This window comes from Aythya fuligula, chromosome 26, assembly GCF_009819795.1.
Source record: "Aythya fuligula isolate bAytFul2 chromosome 26, bAytFul2.pri, whole genome shotgun sequence".
Classification (NCBI taxonomy): domain Eukaryota; kingdom Metazoa; phylum Chordata; class Aves; order Anseriformes; family Anatidae; genus Aythya; species Aythya fuligula.
Genome location: NC_045584.1, coordinates 5,022,473 through 5,044,427, shown reverse-complemented (window position 1 = coordinate 5,044,427; position 21,955 = coordinate 5,022,473). Strand labels below are relative to the sequence as shown.

The 21,955-nt window shown below is 39.7% G+C and overlaps 1 protein-coding gene across 1 annotated transcript in view; it reads left to right on the top strand.

Moving 5' to 3' along the window:
- The window catches only part of AP3D1 (adaptor related protein complex 3 subunit delta 1), a 43,831-nt gene extending 22,134 nt beyond the window's left edge, over positions 1-21,697 (top strand). The window contains exons 10-32 of the mRNA XM_032203499.1: positions 1,290-1,339; positions 1,773-1,821; positions 2,658-2,803; positions 3,599-3,747; positions 3,839-4,069; positions 5,221-5,452; positions 6,669-6,814; positions 6,942-7,083; positions 7,472-7,543; positions 8,523-8,598; positions 9,176-9,375; positions 9,996-10,069; positions 12,377-12,578; positions 13,271-13,333; positions 13,964-14,056; positions 14,572-14,718; positions 14,856-14,903; positions 15,282-15,471; positions 16,591-16,679; positions 17,732-17,817; positions 18,255-18,376; positions 19,115-19,194; positions 19,572-21,697. Coding sequence (XP_032059390.1) covers positions 1,290-1,339; positions 1,773-1,821; positions 2,658-2,803; positions 3,599-3,747; positions 3,839-4,069; positions 5,221-5,452; positions 6,669-6,814; positions 6,942-7,083; positions 7,472-7,543; positions 8,523-8,598; positions 9,176-9,375; positions 9,996-10,069; positions 12,377-12,578; positions 13,271-13,333; positions 13,964-14,056; positions 14,572-14,718; positions 14,856-14,903; positions 15,282-15,471; positions 16,591-16,679; positions 17,732-17,817; positions 18,255-18,376; positions 19,115-19,194; positions 19,572-19,667 — 2,783 coding nt within the window. The 3' untranslated portion in view covers positions 19,668-21,697. The remainder of the gene's footprint in view (positions 1-1,289; positions 1,340-1,772; positions 1,822-2,657; positions 2,804-3,598; positions 3,748-3,838; positions 4,070-5,220; positions 5,453-6,668; positions 6,815-6,941; positions 7,084-7,471; positions 7,544-8,522; positions 8,599-9,175; positions 9,376-9,995; positions 10,070-12,376; positions 12,579-13,270; positions 13,334-13,963; positions 14,057-14,571; positions 14,719-14,855; positions 14,904-15,281; positions 15,472-16,590; positions 16,680-17,731; positions 17,818-18,254; positions 18,377-19,114; positions 19,195-19,571) is intronic.
- Positions 21,698-21,955: the final 258 nt, after the last annotated feature.

Below are 21,955 nucleotides of genomic sequence, written 5' to 3'. Positions count from 1 at the left end.
CCAAGGGATAATGATGCAGGAATGTACTGTATTGGATCAGTTCAAAGAAGTGGTGACCTGTCACTTGCTTCATGTTCACTGATTCAGGGAAATGAAAGATGAAGTTATAATGGTGAGGAAAAAATAGCACTGAGGCTAATTCCATTGTGGATAAGAGGGTGTCTTCCTGAGAGAAAATAGGGTAAATCAGAACCATTAAGGTTAGAAAAGACCTCCAAGATCATCTGGTCCAACCGTCTCTCTACCACCAATATCACCCACTAAACCATGGTGCATGGTCTATATGGTTTGAGTTGAACCAGGTGGAATCAGGTCCAACCTTTGCTAAAACATCTCCAGGAATGGTGATTCCACCACCTATGTGGGCAAACAGTTCCAGTGCCTGACTGCTCTTTCTGAATAGGAATGTCTCCTAATTTCCAACCTGAACCTCTCCTAGTGCAATTTGAGGCCATTCCCTTTTGTCCTGAATCTGGTTCAAAGAGAAATTCATTCACTAAGATCACCTCAGGGAGGCCTGCTAAGGGACCATAGTGTAAAACTTGGATTTGGAGAATGTGAAGCTGAGTGTCTGCATCGGAGCAGCACCTTGCACCTGCCAGTTCCCTGCATGGCCTGAAAAGCCACTGTCCACACTCCTTCCCATAAATGTAGTTCTGCAGGATTATGGAGAGTAAAATGCCATTGCACTTATTAGTCACTAAGGTCAGTTTGTGTTACTGGTTTGGTAAAGGATTGTGCTGGCATGGATGTGCTAGGTGGCAACAGTGGTTATCAAGATACCACCACCTTTCCTGCCATGAGTTACATGTCGGTGCTTTACAAATGTCTGATGTAATCAACAGCAGGAGCTGATTTAGCCTTGAGTCTCGTGCTGGCTTGATGAAAAACTCCAGTTTAAATATATTAAACTCTAGGATCCATTGCTGCATTTCATTACATTAGGGAAGTGTACATTTAAATTCGTCTGTGCCGTAGCTGGTGACATATTTACAGCCGTGACTGCTGTGTGATATCAGTAAAATACACTTTGCTCTCGTTAACGTTTAATATAAAGCAGCTTTGACCTGGCTGTTTCAACAGCTCATGCCTTTACATTTTTTTCCTGCCCTGATATTTATTCCTTTTCATAAAGTATAAGAACTACAACCTTCTTCCCTCCCTAGCTCACCGAAAAGATAAACAATAAAAACTTATCTTCCCTTGTGAGCTGAGCTAGCTGTTGATCTTTGTGTTCTGTTATATTTATTCAGAATCTAGTAACCAAAACCTCTGTTTGTTTGTTTCAGTTTTGATCTCCCTATCCTCTGGGATGCCTAATCACAGCGCTAGCATCCAGGTATAACGATGTTTGGGTTCTGGTGGGTGTTACTTGTTCTACTCTTCTGTGTAATACCAGATGCTATGGAGAAATTGGATTATGTTCCTTTGTTAAAGCAATAAATAGCTCACTGAAGAGCTCTCACATGGGTGGAATCCTACAAGCTGAAGCATTTCCGATATAAATTCTGTTATTTTCTTTCATTTAATATGCAAATTCCCCTCCTTTAAAGTTTTTGTTTTATTCATCTTGTATCAATGCAATCATAAGAACTCTGTTCCTTTTGTTTTGAAATCTGTATATCCAACAAGGCTATCTTACCAGAGGCTGCAAGTCTTCCTTAGAATGCTTCCTTATGTGCTCTAGCCACCCTTGTGTATTGAGTAAACTTTACAAACAGTTTAATGTAGGCTTTTGAGGCTTGTAATAAGCATGGTCTTTTTTTTCCCAGCTTTGTGTACAAAAGTTAAGAATATTGATAGAAGATTCTGACCAGAACTGTAAGTATGTTGCATGTCTGCATGGAAGCTTTTAGCAACCAGTCACTGGGGAGAAAATCCAGCAGCCTTAGAGCAATGAGTTTTTTCCAAACAGCTTACTCATTATAGTGCCTGGTATGTTGTAAGCAACTGTTAGTTTTGTAATGTGGAAATAATTTTTGATGTTGAACATTTCTTATAAGGAGCTTTTTAAAAACAGATCATAGAATCATAGAATATCCCGAGTTGAAAGGGACCCATAAGGAAAAGACGAGTTATTATTACTGCTTGCGGCCTTGAAAATCTCAAACACTTCACTTCCTATCCCTTTTTATAAACTTCCCATTCGCAGAGTAGTGAGGGCTATTCAGTAGTGAAAGCATAATAGTAAAATGTAGGAATGGTTGCTGTTTTAGTGACTACAAAAAACATCGTAAAAACCTTCTTTGTGCAAAAGCTTTTCTTGACCTTTTTTCCTGACCTTTTTTTCGTTGAGAACAGGGCTTCTGCTTAACACACCAATCTTCTTTGTGCTTTTTAAGCTGTGTTCATCTTAGGATGCCAGTTCTCAAAACCCATAGGTTCTATATGTTAAATATATATATATTTAAATATTTTTAAAAATTATAAAGCTTGAAGTGAAAGAAGGCTGTGATGACTGTGTGAACTGGGGGGGGGGATTATAAAATGGAGGAAAATCTGCGATGTGCTTTTTCTCAAAAATTGTCCTCCTCGTCAGAGATGGTTATTTGAACATATAAAAGTTGGTGTAAGTAAAAGCAGTCAATATTAAGTTCTCATGCATAACACAACAGTATTTCTATATTTGGAAAGAAGTTTTATTTTGTCTTTCACAGTGAAATACCTGGGATTGTTAGCTATGTCCAAAATCCTGAAAACACATCCAAAGTCAGTTCAGTCTCACAAGGATCTCATTCTCCAATGTTTGGATGACAAAGATGAGTCTATCCGTCTCAGAGCTTTAGATCTATTGTATGGCATGGTATGTTTCCGCACCTATTTCCTTTCCCTTCTAGTCCATGTGACCCCTTGTTTATGAGGCTAATGTTTAAAAAACAAAACACATACCTTTCTCTTTTCCTATCCTCAGTAGCATTGTAATAACAACTGCCATGCTTTTTCTGGCACTTCTTGCAAATAAAAGATCTGGTACAGTATACGAGGGCTTTAAATACATTCCAGCTGTGGAAAGACTTTGAGTTCAGGCACTATGGAAGTCACCCAGAAGGCCTAAGAATTCGCTGTTCCTTCCTCTAGGTGAAAAGTGGCCGTGGACATACTGGGATAAGTCATTGCTCTTCTGCATTGCAGTCCATGTTGCAGCACGCGACAGCTGGGGTTGACATAAGTTATACAAAGAATGGGAAGGAATCTGGAGCACTTGGAAAAGGCAGCTTTAAGCTGCTTCTCTGTCAAATTTGCCCTTTCAATTTTGTTATGACTTCTTAATGACACGTGGAATTTCATTCTGGTTGTTTTTGTGTGCAGCCAGCTTTGTGCACACATTCTGCAGCTGTGCAGAGCAGTTTATAAAGTGTGCATAGGCTACAGGGGAAACTTTGTGGTGAGAACACTTGATCTGTGAAACGACTGTTTACAAGTTTTGTAATAAAGTGCTTTTCATTTGGAGGGTCTTTGCCCTTGGTTCTGATTTCTTATTAACACAGTAACATAGGTCCATCGAAGAGGTTAGCAGTTGCTTTACTGGAATTGGAAGAATTTGTCAGTACAGGAAATAGCTTATTTTTGGTTCAACTCTTTGATAACTTTTCAACAGGTTTCAAAGAAGAACTTGATGGAGATAGTGAAGAAATTGATGATTCATGTGGATAAAGCAGAAGGGACAACGTACCGGGATGAGCTGCTGACTAAAATCATAGATATTTGTAGTCAGTCCAATTACCAATATATCACGAACTTTGAATGGTCAGTGGCTTTGTGTCAAAATTTGAAATTGCCAGCAATGGTAATGCGTGATTGTCCATTAATAAAATTGTTTCCCTTTTCCTTTTTGTAGGTACATAAGCATCTTGGTGGAACTGACCCGACTGGAAGGCACACGCCATGGGCATCTTATAGCAGCTCAGATGTTAGATGTAGCTATTAGAGTTAAAGCTATTCGTAAATTTGCAGTTTCTCAAATGGCTATGCTTTTGGACAATGCACATCTCATAGCCAGCAACACCCAGAGAAACGGAATCTGTGAGGTGCTTTATGCTGCTGCGTGGATATGTGGAGAATTCTCTGAGTAAGTGCATTTGGGAAGTCTGACACTTCGAACAGCTTCTTTCAGACACAGATTCAGATCATTAAAAACTACTTTTTGAGAGAAGGATGGCTTAGAATGTGCACCCTTATTATTAATAAAAGAATTGCTTCTTTCCTTCTCCTTCACCGCCATGAGATTCCTCTACTCAAAACAGATGCTTCATTTTGAGTATTTGTTTTTTTCTCTGTATTCCTGCCCACTCATACAGTAACGCATGATTTTGGATGTAAGCAGTCAAGACCTTAAGCCGCCGGTGACTGAACTCTTAAATAATTAAAGTCTAACTCTATTTACATGATAGGGAAAATATCCAGTGAGCCTGTTTGACTGAAATGTGTTTTTTTTTTTTTTTCTTCCTCTTTTGCCTTTGAGAGGTTTTTGCAGAGCTTGCTTTTCATGAGAATAAGTATTATTTCTGTCCCAAACCGGTCTGTACCAGCAGTAGGACAATCTTCAGTGTTGTGTCAACGTTAACTTTTATCTTAAATAGATATATTTGTCTCTTGGTTGTGTGTGCACACGTGCTTTACCTAGCCTTCATTTTGATAAATTGGACATACCACGGTATTGTATCACAGAATGGCTTAGGTTGGAAAACACCTTAAACATCTAGTTCCAGCTACCTGCCATGGGTAAGGATGCCACTCGTTTGATCAGCTTAAGTGGGGCCCTACACAATCTGGCCTTGAGCACTTCCAGAGATGGGGCATCCACATTTTATTTTGGTTCAGTAACTGGTTGGAAATACCACCTCACTGATGCAGTGGTGAAGTACAGAATGGCAGAAAGGTACCTGGGCTGCTAGTCCCAGGTTGTCAGTGCAGTTGCACGTAATGTGCAATGCTTAGTTAATGGAGAAAATACTGAAACTGTAGAGGTGAAAGCTAAGGAGTCCCTCCCCTTCCCCCTTCTTTAAAACGATAAAGTTGTAGATTCCTCTATATCATGTTACTGCTGTCATTTGAAAGGGGAAAAGATGAAGAGGGCAAATGATTATGTATTTGTAGTCTCTCTTGTCTTTCTGCAATGCTTTGTACTTTAACAGAGGTTTTTGAAAAACTCTCTATGAAGACTGACAAAATGTTCAAGTTGCTCAGTTGCCTTCTTTCATATGTTTACTGTCTTTTTAGACACCTTGAGGAAGCGAACCAAACTTTAGAAGCAATGCTGAGGCCTAAAGTTACAACTCTACCAGGCCACATCCAGGCAGTTTACGTCCAGAACATGGTGAAGCTCTATGCATCCATCCTACAGCAGAAAGAACAAGCTGGGGAAAAGGAAGCAGCTCAGGAAATTACACAGCTGATGATTGAGCGTTTGCCTCAGTTTGTACAGAGTGCAGATCTAGAAGTTCAGGAGAGGGTAAGAGAACAAACTTATCGTGGAATTTATCATACAAAGACTCATTTGTATTGGATCACATCTCATTTTGTGTGGACATGCATATTTTATACAAGCCACTGTTATCAGAGTGATGTTTGTATTCTGTACTTCTTGTAACTCAGTGAAAAGGCACCTTGGAACTAGGGAACTAGAAGAGTGGTAAGAGTGGTGACATTCTGTGTCAGAGCCCAGATCTAATTCTAGATCAAAATCACCTCCAAAGGCTGCTTGCAAGGACTTAATTCAAAACAATTTAGTTTTAAAATTGTGATCTAAGACTTGGAAAACGCACTTCACAACATGTTCAAGATCACAATTCACAGTGCTGCAAGATGACTGCAGTGATTTTTGTGATGTACCCATTGAACCAAAAAGAGCTGCCATACATATTAATTCCTAGTGGATACACAAGGTAGTTGTGTTCTAAAGCACCTTGCCCCTGCCTTTATCAGAAACTATCATAGGGTGGAAAGTGACAGATGAAGACCAATAACTGTAGTATTTAGAAAATGCTACAGAATTTGAGGCTTTACAGTGATTTGCTTATGTGGAAAACTTTATTTTTGCATGTGATAAAGGTTAAGAGTGATCAAATGGTTACTTCATAGTAAGATGTGATAAATTCAGCAGTACAGTCAGATTTTTTTCATTGTTTTAAAAAATGCTGTGTGCTGGCATGATCTAAATGGAGAGCAAGAGAGGATCTGTGCAGGCAATATATGCTTCTGTGCTATGTCACAAGTTTGTTCATTAAACCATAAATCCTACAGGCTTAGCAGGGAAAAAGACTGCAGACTCTTCAACCCAGCCCCGCTGCTTATTCCCTTTTAAGCCTAAACCTTTGTTTTTGATGTGCTCTTTTTTTGGGGGGGAAAGGGGACCTAAAAAAAAAAAAAGGAAAAAAAAAAAAAAAAACACTTCTGAAAATCCAGTCTGTTATATACTTTGTTCTAGGAAAGTGTTTTGTAAAGCCAGGTAAATAGCATTATATGCTACGATGAAGAGAAGCAGCTGTATTTTGGTTTGTCTATTGAAATTGGTAATAAATTAGATATAGCTAGAAGTAGTATGGTGCTTCTTTTAATTCCCTTGTTGCAGTAGTCACTACGGTTATCTTCAGCTGACTTTAGTTGGAGTTTATTTTTGGTCAGTTTTTAAATATTAGTTCTGAAATTACTTTTGGATTTGTTCTTAGGCTTCTTGTATTTTGCAACTAATAAAATACATTCAGAAGCTACAAATAAAGGAAGTGCCTGTAGCTGAGGAAGTAATAGCCCTGTTTGCTGGTGAGCTGAACCCTGTCGCTCCTAAAGCACAGAAGAAAGTCCCAGTTCCAGAGGGGTAAGATTCTTTCTTGCTTGCAGTGCCTTATTTGAACTTAAATACTAAAGATAAGCATATAACTAGAAAAACTGAAATGCTGAGGGTACTTAGTCAAGCTATTTGTGTTTATTGCAATTCTTACCAGCTTGGACCTTGATGCCTGGATCAATGAGCCTCCATCAGACAGCGAGTCAGAAGATGAAAAGCCCAAAACAATTTTTCATGATGAGGAACAAAGGCATTCCAGGCACAGACAGCCAGAAATAGATGAAGAAGAACTGGCCAGAGTGAGTGAATGTTAATATGCTTTTTTTTTTTTTTTTTGGTACTTAGTTCAGTAGTAATATTGTCAGAGTTAATAAAACAGTTGTAACTGCTGTTATAGATTATCCTTGTAGTCAGAAGCAGACTGCTTTCTACAGCTCTGGAAATCTGATGATTTGATGTGAACAAAACACGTGTTTGAATAGAAGTATCTGTAGTCACTGTAGAATACATCCAATATCAGGTGCTCCTAGAAGTGTGGCTTACTTATTTTGTCCAAATGGAAGGAAGATATAAAAATTCTTTCAATGGAATGTTCCAAATATTAAGGGAGATCACAGTTTTGCATTCTGATGCTTCTTAGTTCTCTTTGCTTGTAAGCAAACATTCTAACTAAACTCTTCCTTTTAGCGTCGAGAAGCCCGGAAACAAGAGCAGGCAAACAACCCATTTTACATTAAAAGCTCTCCTTCCCCACAGAAGGTGAGTGAGTTCAAATGAAAATCTTCTGCTGGTCTCTCATATAAATGTGTGAAGTCTCTTTGAATGCCAAGAGCTGCAGTTTCCCATTGAGACACTTCTGATCATTTCTACTGCAGTTAGGGTCGCTTACTAGTGTAGCAACTGGAGTGACTGCATACATCTATTTTTATAGGCCTTATTTGTGTTGAAAAACTTGCAAATAACTAAATACCACAAGAGCAGCCAGCTTTCTGTGGATTTACAGTGGACCTCCAGTTAAAAAAAAATATATATAAAATGGTGACTTTCACAGTTTCCATTGCAGAGAAGCTTGTAACAGTTTTTAACTTGTCATGGAATGCCCGGTGTTTGGATTTCAGCAACAAGACTCTAAAAGATGCAAAGAAACTTTTCTTCTTTGCCCTTATGTCACAAATTCCTGTGCAGGTAGTTTGTCACAACTGTGGTTGATGGATTCAGGGTTCAGATTACCAGGCACTTCATTAAGAGCGCTGGAGAGAGTGAATAAACACTTTAAGGTTAGTAGTTAACATCCACACCAAAACATGTTCCCCTTAAAACACACCGTGTGTTCATGGATCAAAAAGTTGTGGTGGCTTTTTTGCCATCTTTTTCAGGGAAAGAGCCTGTTTTATTCCCTCTATCCTAAGGACTGCCCCATTTTCCTCAACCTAGACCTCTAAGCTTCTTTTAAAGTGGCAACTTATTGTCAGTAAAGCATAAACCAAAATTTCATCAGAGTTGCAACAAGCCTTTTCTGTGACTGTAGCAGGGTTAAGGCTCTGTAGTTAGAAGCAGGATGTTCTATAATAGTTAGCTCTAAAATACATCCTGCTACCAGATAGAATTTAGTACTGAGCTATTCCATTCCTATCCTTAAAATGTTTGCTTAAAGGATTAAACTGCTTGCTGTTTTGTAATGTAATGTCTATTTATATAGATCTGGCAATGCTCAGAACATAAATTTTCATTTTCCCAGCGATACCAAGACACTCCAGGTGTGGAACATATACCTGTGGTCCAGATTGACCTCTCTGTCCCCTTAAAAGTTCCAGGTAAATGCTGTTAATATTTAAAATCAATTACATATTTTTTTAAGCAAAAGTAGCAACAACTTTATTTTTAAGTACAAGGAGCATGCTTTGATTAGACTCCTAAATGGTTCTCCTTAACTAACATTTGTTAGAAAAGAGTACTTTGTGGTCTGAGTAGTAGTAGAAGTAATTCTGTGATTAAGTATGTTGTACAGCCAAGTCTGTAGTGTGGGAATGCTTTAAAGGACAGAAGGTGATCAGGAGACATTAAGTGGAGTCTAATGGTACAGATATAAGCATTTTCCAAAAGTATGAAAAATTGTTAGCATATCCATAACACCCATCCCAGTTCAAGTGTGCGTATTTAGCCCCCTTTGTAATCCATTGAACATAGACAAACAAGAATCAGAGCAGAATGCTGCTCTACTATTTTTTGGAAAGAGATGGAGTGCAGCAGAAAAGTTGCTGCTAGAAGGGCTGTATGAGATATCGAAGCATAAGGCAGTGCTGATTGTCCTAATTCTAAGACACTAAGAAGCAAGGTTCATGGACTGACCAGTGTTCATGTGGATTGAAAGCAGTTTGTCTTCCTCTGCAGGAATGCCTATGTCTGACCAGTATGTGAAACTGGAAGAAGAACGAAGGCATAAACAGAAACTGGAGAAAGACAAGAAGAAGAAAAAGCAGAAAAAGGAGAAGAGAGGAAAGCATCATCGCCATAACTCTTTGCACACAGAGAGTGAAGAGGATATCACTCCAGCTCACCATGTAGATATCATCACAGAGGAGATGCCAGAGGTCAGTTTATAAACTTTGTGCTCTTATGAGGAGATTTTTCCCAAGAATTGCCAGCCAGTCTGTGTTGTTGCAGTTAGAGCTCTGACTTCTTGCAAAGCTGCTTAAGAAATGACTGAGATGGTTGTAAGCTGTTCTTTCCAGGGGGAGAAATGACTGTCTTTTTGTGTACAAAAGACAAAAATTGCCACTGAAGCAATTAAAGCCAAGATGCATCTCTGCTATAAAAATAGCACTCTCCAAATAGTCACTTCATTTATTATTCTCTGCTGCTCCACTTTGACATTAACTTGCTGTCTAGTCAGCAGGTTTGCAGCTGATTGTAATTAATTGCACATGCTAGTGATGTAATCTGTATTTGTTCCTAAAACTTATGTTAATCAAAATCAAACAGCAGCAATTCAGATCCTGTAGTTTGTGAAGAATGGCTTTTTGTTCTAAATTCATCTTATAACTACATGTTGCATTAAAGTACACCCACTGTTCTTATAATTTACTGTGCCTGACTGCAAGCTGGCCCATTCCACGGTTAGCAATCTGAAAAGCTGCACCAAGGGGTGTAGTTTTGAAGTTGCCTGGGGTTCACTCACTTTTTCAGTGGATGGTCTTTCTCTTTCCTGCAGAATGCATTGCCCAGTGATGAGGATGACAAAGATCCCAATGATCCATATAAGGCACTTGATATAGATCTGGATAAGTAAGTGACAGTTCTGTATGTGAATTTACTTAATTACTAACCAGAATGCATGAGGACTAGTCCGACGCTAAACAGACACTATCTACAGTCCACAATGTGGAAAGACTTCAGTTTCTCTCCATGTCTTAAATGTAACCTCAGATGACCATCCAGGTTTGGGTTTCCAGTGAAGCATAGATGATAAAACCTCAGATGCTCAAATAAAGAGGTTTCGAAAGGGTGAAAAAACATTTTGTGTGACCAAATAGAATGTGAAAGCACAGGAAGTATCGCTAGAATCAGATAGAAGTGAATTAGAGCTTTTGGGTGTACCAAGCTCTGATTCAATGTGCATTTGCATTGAATGTGATCCACATTCATCTGTTCATCTCAGATCTGCTGTATGTATGTACTTACAAGCATGTATACTGTGTAGTGATAATTTGAGCATTAACAACCAGTTTGTAGCAACTCTGCCTTGTGGACCTTCAGTGTAGTGCCACTGCTGGACTGCATGCCACTTGGACCAGAGTCTGGTTCCTATGCAGCTACTGGAGTTGCTTACAGTAATAGTGCAGCAGGCCCTGATACCCTGCGGGCTGTGTGGTAGCTAGAAGATGTCTGTTAAATATTGCAAATGGAGACTTTTTTAGTTGCTGTCTTACAGAATCACAGTGCTAAATATAATTGCTGTTTTATGGTCCATGGATGCCTCCTATGATGCTTTGAAGGCTTTGTGGGCACACGTGTGAATGTGTAGTCTGTCTGCCTCTTTCTCTTTATGATACTTAAACAACTTGAAGCTCTGTGCCATTCTCTGCAGTTCTGTAGGAACCTGTAGGAGTTTGGTACCGTGGCACTCTTGGGGAAGAAAAGGAATGGGGGGGAATGTAGCGTTTTTAAAAAGTGAAAGAGCAGTTAATGAGAAACTCTTTCACCACCTGGTCACGTTCTCCTTTGAGTCTGCAAAGGACAAATGTATAAAATTAACTTGCGATATTAGTTTGTGTTTGCTTGGGAAGCCTCAACAGCATAGGAAAAATCTCAGCGGAGCAGTTTCTGAATGCTAGGCTCTAGGAGGCATTCTGGGGCTTTTGTATTGTTTCCATCCATTCTCTCTCCATTTCATGTGAGTCACTGTGCTCTCCTGTCACGTTTTCTCATGTCTCTGTCCTCTCTCTTTCTTTCTGTGCTTGCACTGCTATGTCTGTGTCACGCTCACATGCAGTCTGGTTTCAGGGAAGCCTTCCAGGTAAGACTATACTGCTAAGTGCTTGACTTTCTTTGTCAGGTTGGTTGATTCAGTGGACAGCATAAATGCTTGAGGGGTCATGAAGCTATTGAAATCCTTGACCCTCAGATTTGTGCAGGTCTGTGCCTTGATGACTTTCAGCAGTGATCCCTGGTCCTGTACAGTTGTCAAATAGCTTAAAGATGAGATTTGCTTACAGTTCAAACAAATGGGGTCCTTCTTGCCACTACAGTCTGTTTCAAAGTTCTTTTTTGTTTTAAATTGATCAGGCCTTAAGACAGATTAAGACAGATAAGACTGGATATCTTTTTGAACTGGTGTTTGCTGCTCAAATATTAAACAACATTAAGCAAAAGCTCTAGGGAAAAAAAAAAGTTGGCTGATTGGTTCTTTTTTCATTGATTTATGGACAATGTTTGGCAAGAATGGACAAATTCCTGTTGCTTTTTTCCAAGTAATGAATTTTGGATGCAGTGTAAATCTGAGCTACTAGTTGTACTTCTTAAAAACAAATATCTGATGTTAAATGGAACTTTTTTTGAATGTGATGGTAGAGTACAAATTCATAGCATAAACATCCAAATTTAAACAATTTACTGCTTAAAAGTCACTTCTAGTCAGAGTGGTCTGTTCATAGATAACACCAAAAAAAAAAAACCAACATATGCCCTTCAAGGGCTGCTTGAGCCATGTTTAATTTTCCACCTGCTTTCAAATCTTTTGTCTTCCTTTAAGACTGAATTCACAAAAATGCAGCATAATACTATGTGTATGTATCCTTCTGTAGGTGTTACTCAGCCTGCGAGACTACAGTTACTGTTGGAGTGATCAGGTGTTAGCAAGGGCTTGCCTCTCAAGTCACCTTGAAAGTGTTTGTCAACTTCTATTCTGTGAGAGCAGTATCTGCAGTTACATAAATAAACTTTACTTAAGGTATATGTGTATGTGCTGATTTAGGTTTCAGGGCCCAACTGTTTTTTAAACAAAATAAAGTTTTTCTTGAAAGTTCAGCAGATAGGGTCCCTTAACTCAGGTTATCTTTGCAGAAGGATAATAATATTCTCTATATTTTTAAGGCCCTTAGCAGACAGTGAAAAGCTGCCAGTGCAGAGACACAGAAATGCTGAGACCCTGAAGTCACCAGACTCAGAAGCTCCACCTGTAGAGAAGAGTAAGAAACCCAAAAAGAAGGAAAAGAAACACAGAGAAAAGGAGAGAGACAAAGGAAAGAAGAAAGAGAAGGAGAAAAAGGTAGTAGAGGAAAAAGAGGAGAAAAAGGTAATTCTTTGAGACTTCTATTCTTTTAGAAACTGTTGTTATGGGCCACGTCTACTGCTGTGTTTTGATTGTTGCTTGGGAATAGGCACATTTGACAGTTCAAACAGCTGAACATTTTTACCTTTTATCTCCATAAAGTTCTACGACCTTGCAAGAATGTATTTAAAGATTTCTGTTAATAAAAATAACTTTAACTTACACAGTTAAGTAAGAATTCGGCAATCAGTAGCATATGCAGAAGATCTTGCAGATCTAATCTGGAAGCCGTTTCCAAAACCTGATATTTTCCTTGTTCTTAAAATTGGGAAGTTTCTTTAGCAGAGTATCTGTAACTCACCTTCGTTCTGTATCCTGTCCCCATGTACTTAATCCTTCATTTATAAAACCTGACATAGGTTGCAAGTTCTTCTGAATGCAGAAGTATCCTCTGTGCTAACCGCTCCGCGGAAATGCAGGTTTTCTTTAAGATGCAGCCAGTGTTCTCTGTAACTTGTGGTTACTATCAGCTATGGCCAGGTTTAGAAATGTATTTAAAAGGTGAAGTTAAGTTCCTTAAATTATTTGCTCTAAATATATTGCAACATATTTGATGCATTATGGAGAGATGCATTTCAATGAAAATTTAAGGTATTAACACTTACTTATTTTAGAATGATACCAAAACCACCATAATGTTTTTTTCTGAAATTCAGGGGGAAGACTTGGATTTCTGGCTCTCCACTGATCCACCACCTGTTTCCACTACACAGCCACAGGTAGACATCATACCATGTCACAGGAAAACATTTCTTACAGTGGCATCTGAGCTGTGATATTAGTATTTTGTCATACTGCAGGAAGGAAGGGAAGGATACCTTTCACCTCCTCAGCATACTGCCATGAATCAATTAAACTTTTTCTGCTCACTTTGGACACTGTAATGGGAAGTTTAAAGCTCACTCTGCGCAGATCAGTGGATAGAAATACAGATGTAGCTGCAGGCCAGGCTTTGTGGATTTTAATATATTAATATATTATTTAATATATTTAATGTATGTAGTTTTATTTATTGGTGTAAACTAGACACTAGCAATATTATTAGAGATGAGACATAGTCTAAAAGAGAAACTAATTAATTTTGATGGAAGATTTTACAGGAAGAGACGTGAAATATAAAGGGACTGATTCCCTGGAGGAATTCTTTTGTATCTTGTCCTCCAATGTTTTCTAGGTTTCAGCAACATAGCAAAAGCCTTTATACCATGTTAGTCTAATGTAACTGTCAAAGTAACAGTGTTTTGGAGGGGAAGGGGATGGGTGTCACTGTTATGGTTCCTCTTGTTGTGGGATTCAGCTCTTTCAACTGTGTTCCATTAGTGTCATAATCCTTCTGATAATCTACTCAGAGCGGGCCTGAAGTGAGTGCTGCTGTTGTGGCTGAACCTGAAGAGGTAAAAAAGGAAGAAAGGGAGGAGCAGCAGGAGGAAGACGAAGGAAAGGTAAACAGTCTTAAGTGGCTGACACCCTTAACTATATTCTCCTGGTGTCTTCTGTTTCTCATAAATAAGTACACAGGAATTACAGCATTTTATTCAGTGTATTCATCTGCAAATAGTGTGCAGTGGGATGTTAATGCCCTTGAGGAGTTCTACACGCTTCGTAGTAAGAGGTTTGGTTTTTCCCTGAGGAAGGGTCAGATAGCAGTTCTAAAGCTGAGCTTTCAAACAGTCAAAAAATATTTGGCCTTCCACTAATCCCAGCCTGCTTTTGGCTAAGGCATTGGTATCTAAGCTGGGAGCGAGGGTTTACTGGGACTCAACACAGAATGGTTATTGAGGTGTAAGGAATGAGGGCTCCATTTCAGGTTTCTGCAGTGGTAGGAAACTATGCAGTTGTCTGGAAGGTTGCATAGACTGGGAAGTTAGAGTTGCAGGGTTGGTAGGGGGTCATGTTGTAATGTCTGGGCATACAGAGATTTCTTTAAGGATTTATTATAGCTTCTTATTCTTGGTAGAAATCCTCTAAGCATAAGAAGAAAAAGCACAAGAAAGAGAAAGAAGAGAAATCAAAGGATAAAAAGAAATCCAAAAAGAAGCATCACAGTGAAGAGGAAGCAACAGAATCAGTGCAGAATGGAACACTAGATGATGAACCACTACCAGTGAGTAGCTATGCGTTGGCAGCTCTTGCCTTGGGAAGAAGACAGAAGCTAAACTGTTTCTTGGGGGAAAGAATATCAGTTCTCTTCAATGAAATTAGTTTTGCTATATATTGTAACTGTGACTTCTTTCTTTTCAGCCTATGTCCAGTTACCGCCTTCTTGCTGAAAATCCATACATTAAAATGGTGAGTTTTTGGCATTAATATTCAGATAATTACTACTTTGGTGTTTTCTAAGGGAAGGGAATACTGAGGGTAATATAGTGAGCTTTTGTAGACCTGTAATTAAAGAACCATTTAAATCCTAGGATGTCAAAAGCTAACAAGGCTCCATCCACATTCTTTTGGTTGTCTCCAATGACAAGTTTTTCAGTTGTATCTTTTCCCACTACTTAGCAGTTCCGTGGAGCTGATCACCAATATGCTTTTCTTTATCCTACAGTTGTACTGTGTCACCTTCTCTTCGAAGCTTGCCATATTCTGATAGTGTGTTCTGTTGTGTGATAAATTGCTCTGCTGTGTGAAGCTTCTGAATCTTCCCTGTGATGTTTTCTTCATTTGCAGACGTACGATATCCAAGGAAACCTTCAGAATGACAGTCAAGTTACTGTCTCTGTTATCTTTGAGAACAAAAGCACTAGCTTCCTTAAGAGCATGGAACTAAATGTCCTGGACTCTCTCAACACTAAAATGCTCCGACCAGAAGGATCATCGGTACACGATGGAATACCTGTGCCCTTCCAACTACCCCCTGGTATGTGCAGCTTTGTACAACGCTCTTGGATTATGTCTGGTCCTGCACTGCCCTCCTGTGGAAAGTACTGTTTGAACTTCTTGGTACTTGCTGTTTTCCAGAAAGGCTTATCTTTCTGCCTGGTTGTTCGTTGGGCTTTCACACAATTCACTGAAGAGAATAAGCCATCTTACAGTAAGGCTATAAGTGCAGGTGCTTCTGTACAGCAAGAGCAAAACCTGTAACATAGGACTGTGAGTCCAACTGTCCAAGTTCCTTTTTTCAGGTGACTGCAGGCTGGTACAACTTTGAACATGCCAGCATGGCCATCTGCAGGAATCCCAACTTCATGAGGGATTTACTATGAGATGTCAAATGAAAGAACCCTATAGGCCTCTTTCTTTCCTGCTGGTTCTTGAACTAGTAGAATCCATGCTGGCTTTATACTGAAGCTGTTGATCCACTGTTTTAATGGTACAGGCCATATGTGTGGGAAGTTTATAAGTACCTACTTTTTTGGATAGGGAGTTGAGTCCTAAAGAAATAGGAGTTGCTGAGATTAGGGATAATACCTTCATAAATATCACTATGACTCACTTCTTTGAATTTCATTTCCTTCCCCAAAGAATTAATTTGAGTACTGGAACAGCTCACAGAAGTTCTCTGGGATTTAGTGACATTAGAATGTGTTTTGATTCCCCCTGCCCCAGTGGAAAGCAGCAGGGAGTAAGTTTTTTTTTTTTCTTTTTGATTCTATGGCAGTTCTTGATAGAGATTTGTATATTAAAAGAAAAACACAAAAACATTATTTCTGAAAACTACTTGGCAAGCTGTAAGTCTTCCAGTTACAGATTGTTTAAATAGAATGCCACTGTGACACATCTTGCCCAGGAACTCTCTGTAACCTCAACCAAAAGCCAGTCATCAGTGTTGCTCCTCAGATACCCAAGAGTTAATTGCTGTAACACTGCTAATTTACGAAAGGAATTGTGCTTAGTCTTCTGACTATATGAAAACTTCAGACTTGGTTCAAAAATAGTGCATAAAGCTTATCTGCTACCAATCAGTTTATTCTAAACATTACTTAGATATGGAAGCCATTTTCTGACCTGACTTCTCCCTCTCCTTTCTTCATGCTAGGAATCTCTAATGAAGCCCAGTTTGTGTTTACACTGCAGAGTATTGTTATGGCTCAGAAGTTAAAAGGAACACTGTCCTTTATAGTCAAAGTAAGTGCAGCTTTTTAAACTCTGTGCTTCTGCTTCCTTTGGAACTGCATAAGGGAGCTTGACTTGGGTGGAAAGCACTGCTTTAGAGCTTTTCTTAGGCATCATTTCATCTCTGCTGCACCAGCCCATTCTGTTCTATGAGAAGTATTTTTACATGACATCTTGTGCGAAGAATGTCCTGAATACTGCATAAGCATGTCCTAAACAGTCATTTCTGGCAGTGTGAGCAATGCAGCCTGAAACATTTGCCACATTGTCAGCTAGAAAATCACTGCAGTGATGCATCTGCCAGGGGAGAGGAGGATAACCAGCTAGTGAGAGAAACAACTCAGGTCTGTTTCTTCTGGTATCAGCTACCCAAAGATCAGTTGGATAGTGCTATCTGGCACAAGGCAGGAAAAATACGAAGAATTAGATGAGATTAATAAGGATGGAAACCCAGAGCATGAGTGATGTTATGTGAAGGCATTGTTTAATAAATATCTGCCTGGTCTGTAGGTTATCATCTGGGTTTCTAATTTTTTCTTCAATAAAATTATTTTTGAAGTAGCTGTGTGAACAGCTTGAAGGAAGTGAATGGAGACAGCCGTGGCCATTTCTGAGTATACTTCTATTTTATATATTTCTTAAAAAAAAAAAAAAAAAAAGGTATACCAGTTCTATTTTTAGTACCTAAAAATCTGGAAAATGATGGTTTATTTTTGGCAAATTGTGAACAATGAAACCATATCTTGAAGTGTTAGCTTAAATTCAGTCTGCTCAGTTAATTTCATTCAGCAGGGCACAACTGGAAATGGAGCCAGATCTGTCCAGTTGACTGTTACCTTTTGTAGGCGTATGTATTAACCCACCTGCCCAAATCACGTCTCTAAGTGGCCTGATATTGCAGTGTGATGGTCATCCTCAGACTGATCCTTCAGGCCCACCCTAGGGTATATCGAGGGGAATTGAGCCTTAAAAATCTCATCTGTGCCTGTTTGGTAGGTGGGGGTGGTGCCTCCTCTTGCTGCCTTGAGGCTCCCATTCATCTCCTTTCCTTTGACCTGTTGCAGAATGATGAAGGTTCAACCCATGAAAAACTAGATTTCAAATTGCACTTCAGTTGCGCTTCATACTTGATCACGACGCCTTGCTATAGGTAAGTGCCATTTAGGGGGCACCTCACAACATCGGTGCTTTTGCTGCCCATGTGAAGCTGAGCTTTGGCTGCAGGCTATATCTGCGAGATACACAGCATGCTTCTGACTTTGGCTGCTTGTGATTGATTTGGTTACAGTTCAGTTATCTTTTGTAATGTTTGACTGTTAAAATAGGTCAAGTGGTTTGTTTCAAGTGATTCTGAAGAAGGAACTATATGTGATGTAGGCTGACAGGTTGTGTGGAAGTAACTCTAGTATCTTATGGCCTCAACCATAGTGCAGTCTGGTTCCCATGTTTGCTCTAAACCCATTTTCCTAGAGCTTGGTGGTACTTAAACTACTTCATCCTGAGATGTCTTGAGGTCTGCATGGGGCTAAATAACAGATCTCACTTGACTTTGCAGCACAAGTATTTACTTTCCTTCCTGTTTTGCAGTGATGCTTTTGCCAAGCTTCTAGAATCTGGAGATCTACACATGAGTTCTATTAAAGTAGATGGAATTAGCATTTCTTTCCAACATCTACTGGCAAAGATCTGTTTTCATCATCACTTTTCAGGTGAGTCTTTTGGATGCAGAAATTCCTGTTGTGCTTGATGAGTGCAACACACTATGGCCTCAGTGGCAGAAGCAGTTGATAACCAGATTAAATAAAAGTGGGAGAGGAGTTGCTGCCAGTTCTATAACGCATTAATATCCTCAAAGCATATTGTGCTTTTCAAAGTGAGCTCTCCTTGGGTCCCTGTGGCTTTCCTCCAGTTTGGCAATGCTCATGGCAGGTATCATGGGAGCAGCTTGCTTATAGTTAGGGCTGTAGCTGTTCTCTGGAGGTTGTATTTGATCTTAGTGCTTCATCATACCTCTTTCCCCTAATGCTTTGTTTCACTAAGGAGGGGGAGAGAGCTATTCAAGCTTGGACTGATAAGAGTTTCTAAATTAATTAAAACACATACTGGGTGAAGCAAAACCAAATAGCTGTTTCATCATGTTCTCGCATATGCATTAGGCACTACCTTGTTGAGAGCATTCTGGGGAAGAGATCTGCATCCTGATCAATGTCTTTGCCACAAAACCTTTACAGCTTGCTTGGAAGACAAGTAATTAACCTCACTATTGCAAAACATCCCAGATAGGAGCCAAGAGGAGACAGGCACGTACATCATCTTAACCCTGACATCTTCCTTTCGTAGAAGATGTATTCCTTGAAGCCAGACAGAGCAGTAACTCCTTTTTATGAGAAGCAAATCCTGTGTTAAAAAGTTGTCCCATTAAATGAGAACTCCTGCTTTCTTTATAGTTGTGGAACGTGTTGATTCTTGTGCATCAATGTACAGTCGTTCTATCCAAGGTCATCATGTCTGCCTACTGGTAAAAAAGGTGAGTACATCTAACACTTGAAACAAGACCTGAAGAGAGAATAAATTTTAGCCTTTTCTATCTTACTGGAAAGAGGGAAATACTCCTGCCTAAAATGTCCATGGACATGATGGGTAATATAATTGATCTGGCCCATCCAGCAGTTTTCCCTGTGCTGCTACCCAACTTGTACCTCCAGGGGGCTTCCTGTTGCCCAGCATGTATCTGGTGGGTAGCAGCAGCACTAACACGGCTTCCCTGATCTGACTGCTCATCTAAGCCTGCTTTGTTCTTGTGCAGGCTCCACTTGCTGTTGCTGGTGTGTAAGTTAGGCTGGGAAGAAAATTGTCTGTGGTTAGAAGAGGAGCTAATGGATTTTTTTTCTTTTTCTTTCCAAGGGAGAGAACTCTGTATCCATAGATGGGAAATGTAGTGATTCTACCCTGCTTAGCAACTTGTTGGATGAAATGAAAGAGACATTGTCCAAGTGCTGAATATTCCTTACAAAATACTCCAACTGCAAGAAACACACCTAATGTGTAAAGACAAGCAGACCCAAGTGTTAAATTTCTCCCTCGTACGCATGTACTATCCTGGGGCACGTGCTTTTCAGTTAACTCCACCATTGTTTGCAGTTTAGACATTTTAAGGCTGTATGTTACCTTTTTATTTCAAAACTTTTTACAAACTGTGGTGTTAACCCTTTCTAGCCCAAAGAGATCCTGGTGACATGACTGGAGGAGGGAGGGAGGGGCACTATTTATTCAGCAGTTCACAATGATCCTGTAACCCTTGCCATCTGCATGGGATGGTGGACTAAGCAGAATTGTATTGACAGTAGCACAGAGTCTGTTGTTTGTGCTTATTGCCAGGGAAGTTTGATTTGATCCTTAGCAATGGAGTGTCTTCAGGGCTGCTGTAGTTGATGTATATTTCTAGCAGAGGCTGGTGCTGGACCTGAAGGCCTTTTTTCATAAATGTGATTTATTTTTATTATTTCAAGATCCATTGTGATCAGCATATAAACATCCCCATCCTCCTAGAGCTAATCCAAATGAGCGCTGTTGGAACTGGGATGTTTGAGTTTCTGTTTATAGTAGTTGCCTTGAGCCTTAATCTTCTTTTAGTGACAGTTGAAAGAGTAGAGAGTGAGTGCATAAAACAGGCTGAAAGTGTTACTGTTTGGTATCTGCTCCTGTTGACTGTCCCTGCAAATGGAGTCTCTCATGCCTCTCACCTCTGAGCAGTCTCTGCTGATGCGTTTTAAGTCCACTTCAATTTCACATTCCTGAAAAGTTAAGGTGTAGCAAGAAACTGGAAATCCATAGGGGTCTGTTCCTGCTTTTGTACCATTTTGCTCACCAGGTGAGGTTGACCAATATCAGGTTAGAGAAACACCCATGTTTAATCCCTCGTACTCCAGTTTGCAGATACAGCCATGTTCCCTTCCTCTGTGCTGTGAGATCAGCACCATTGTGCTCTCATTGGTCTCTGTAGCATCATCTGGCCCTGCCTTCACAGCAGTGGGAACAGATCTAGCAGCACAAGTGTAGCTGGGTTCCTGCAACAGAACTGTCCCTGCCTGAGTGGCAGGAGGGGAGGGCTTGGTGAGGAGTGGCACAGGTCTGTTAGAGGTTACTTGAGGGAAGAAAGGAAGGCTCTATGGAGTGAAGCCCATTCTGTACTAAATCTTATGGAATCACTGACTGGAAAGGGATGTTGTTCTGTCCTTTGCAGATACGCTTAATTGATGTCCTTCTCCAAAATCTTTGGTTTTTTTTCAGTTCTTTTACTTGCTTGCTGTTCCATACCCAGCAAGGAGAACGTGCTTGAACGGTTTTGCTTTGAGGCACAAGCCAAAAAGTATTGGTTGCTATTACCCAAAGGCCCCCAGGGAGGAGTTGGGCTTGTCTGCCCTTCCCCAGCACCACCCCAACAGGTATCAGCAATGCCCAGTGGAACTGAACTAAAACCCTGTGTAGGGAGCAGGATAAAGTGTCGCTCTTATCCTTAGGGTTAATGTCTTGTACTTTAAGTGTGTATTGTGCTCTTTACACTCTTCCCATATTAGGGTATCCTTGAAAAGGCTCTACTGTGGTTTTATTGCTAGGACCAGCTTTGTATTCTGACAGCACTTGTTTGCTGCAGGAATTCATTTGCAGCAGGCTTCACTGCTGGTGAAGTGTTAGTCTTTGGTATTGGTCAACCTCCCTTGGTTAGCCAGTTTGTGTATTAGAAACTGAACATATTAAAATTGTCTTAAAGGATAATGTTCCTCAATTAGTGTTTTTTTTTTTTTAATTCATGGATGGAAGCTGTCACTTTAGCATGTAGAATCTTCTCTTATGGAATCCTGTGCAGTGATTCTAGAATTTTGAAACTGTATGATGTGTTACATTCACAAATTTATTTGCTATCAACATTCCCTTTAAAAAAAAAAAAAAAAAAGAAAGAAAACATACCACAAGCTGCTGTAATGATTTTGTGTCAAGATGATCCAATAAACTTTCAAAACTAAGTTAAATTTTTGGCTTTGTAAATAGTGATTTTATAAGACTCTTCTAGTTTGTATGGACCCAAAAACATTTTATCAAAAGGCTGTTGTGCCCATCACTTAACTCTGGAATTGATTTTTTTCATATTTATCCACTGTGAAGTTGTTGTATAACGTGCAAGTGCTGTATGTTTATCAAGGGAAAGGGTTGTGCAAGCGTTATTTGACCTGGATGTACCCCAACTCTGAGTCTTTGTGGTTTGTGTCTTTGGGGTGGGTAAGGGGAAT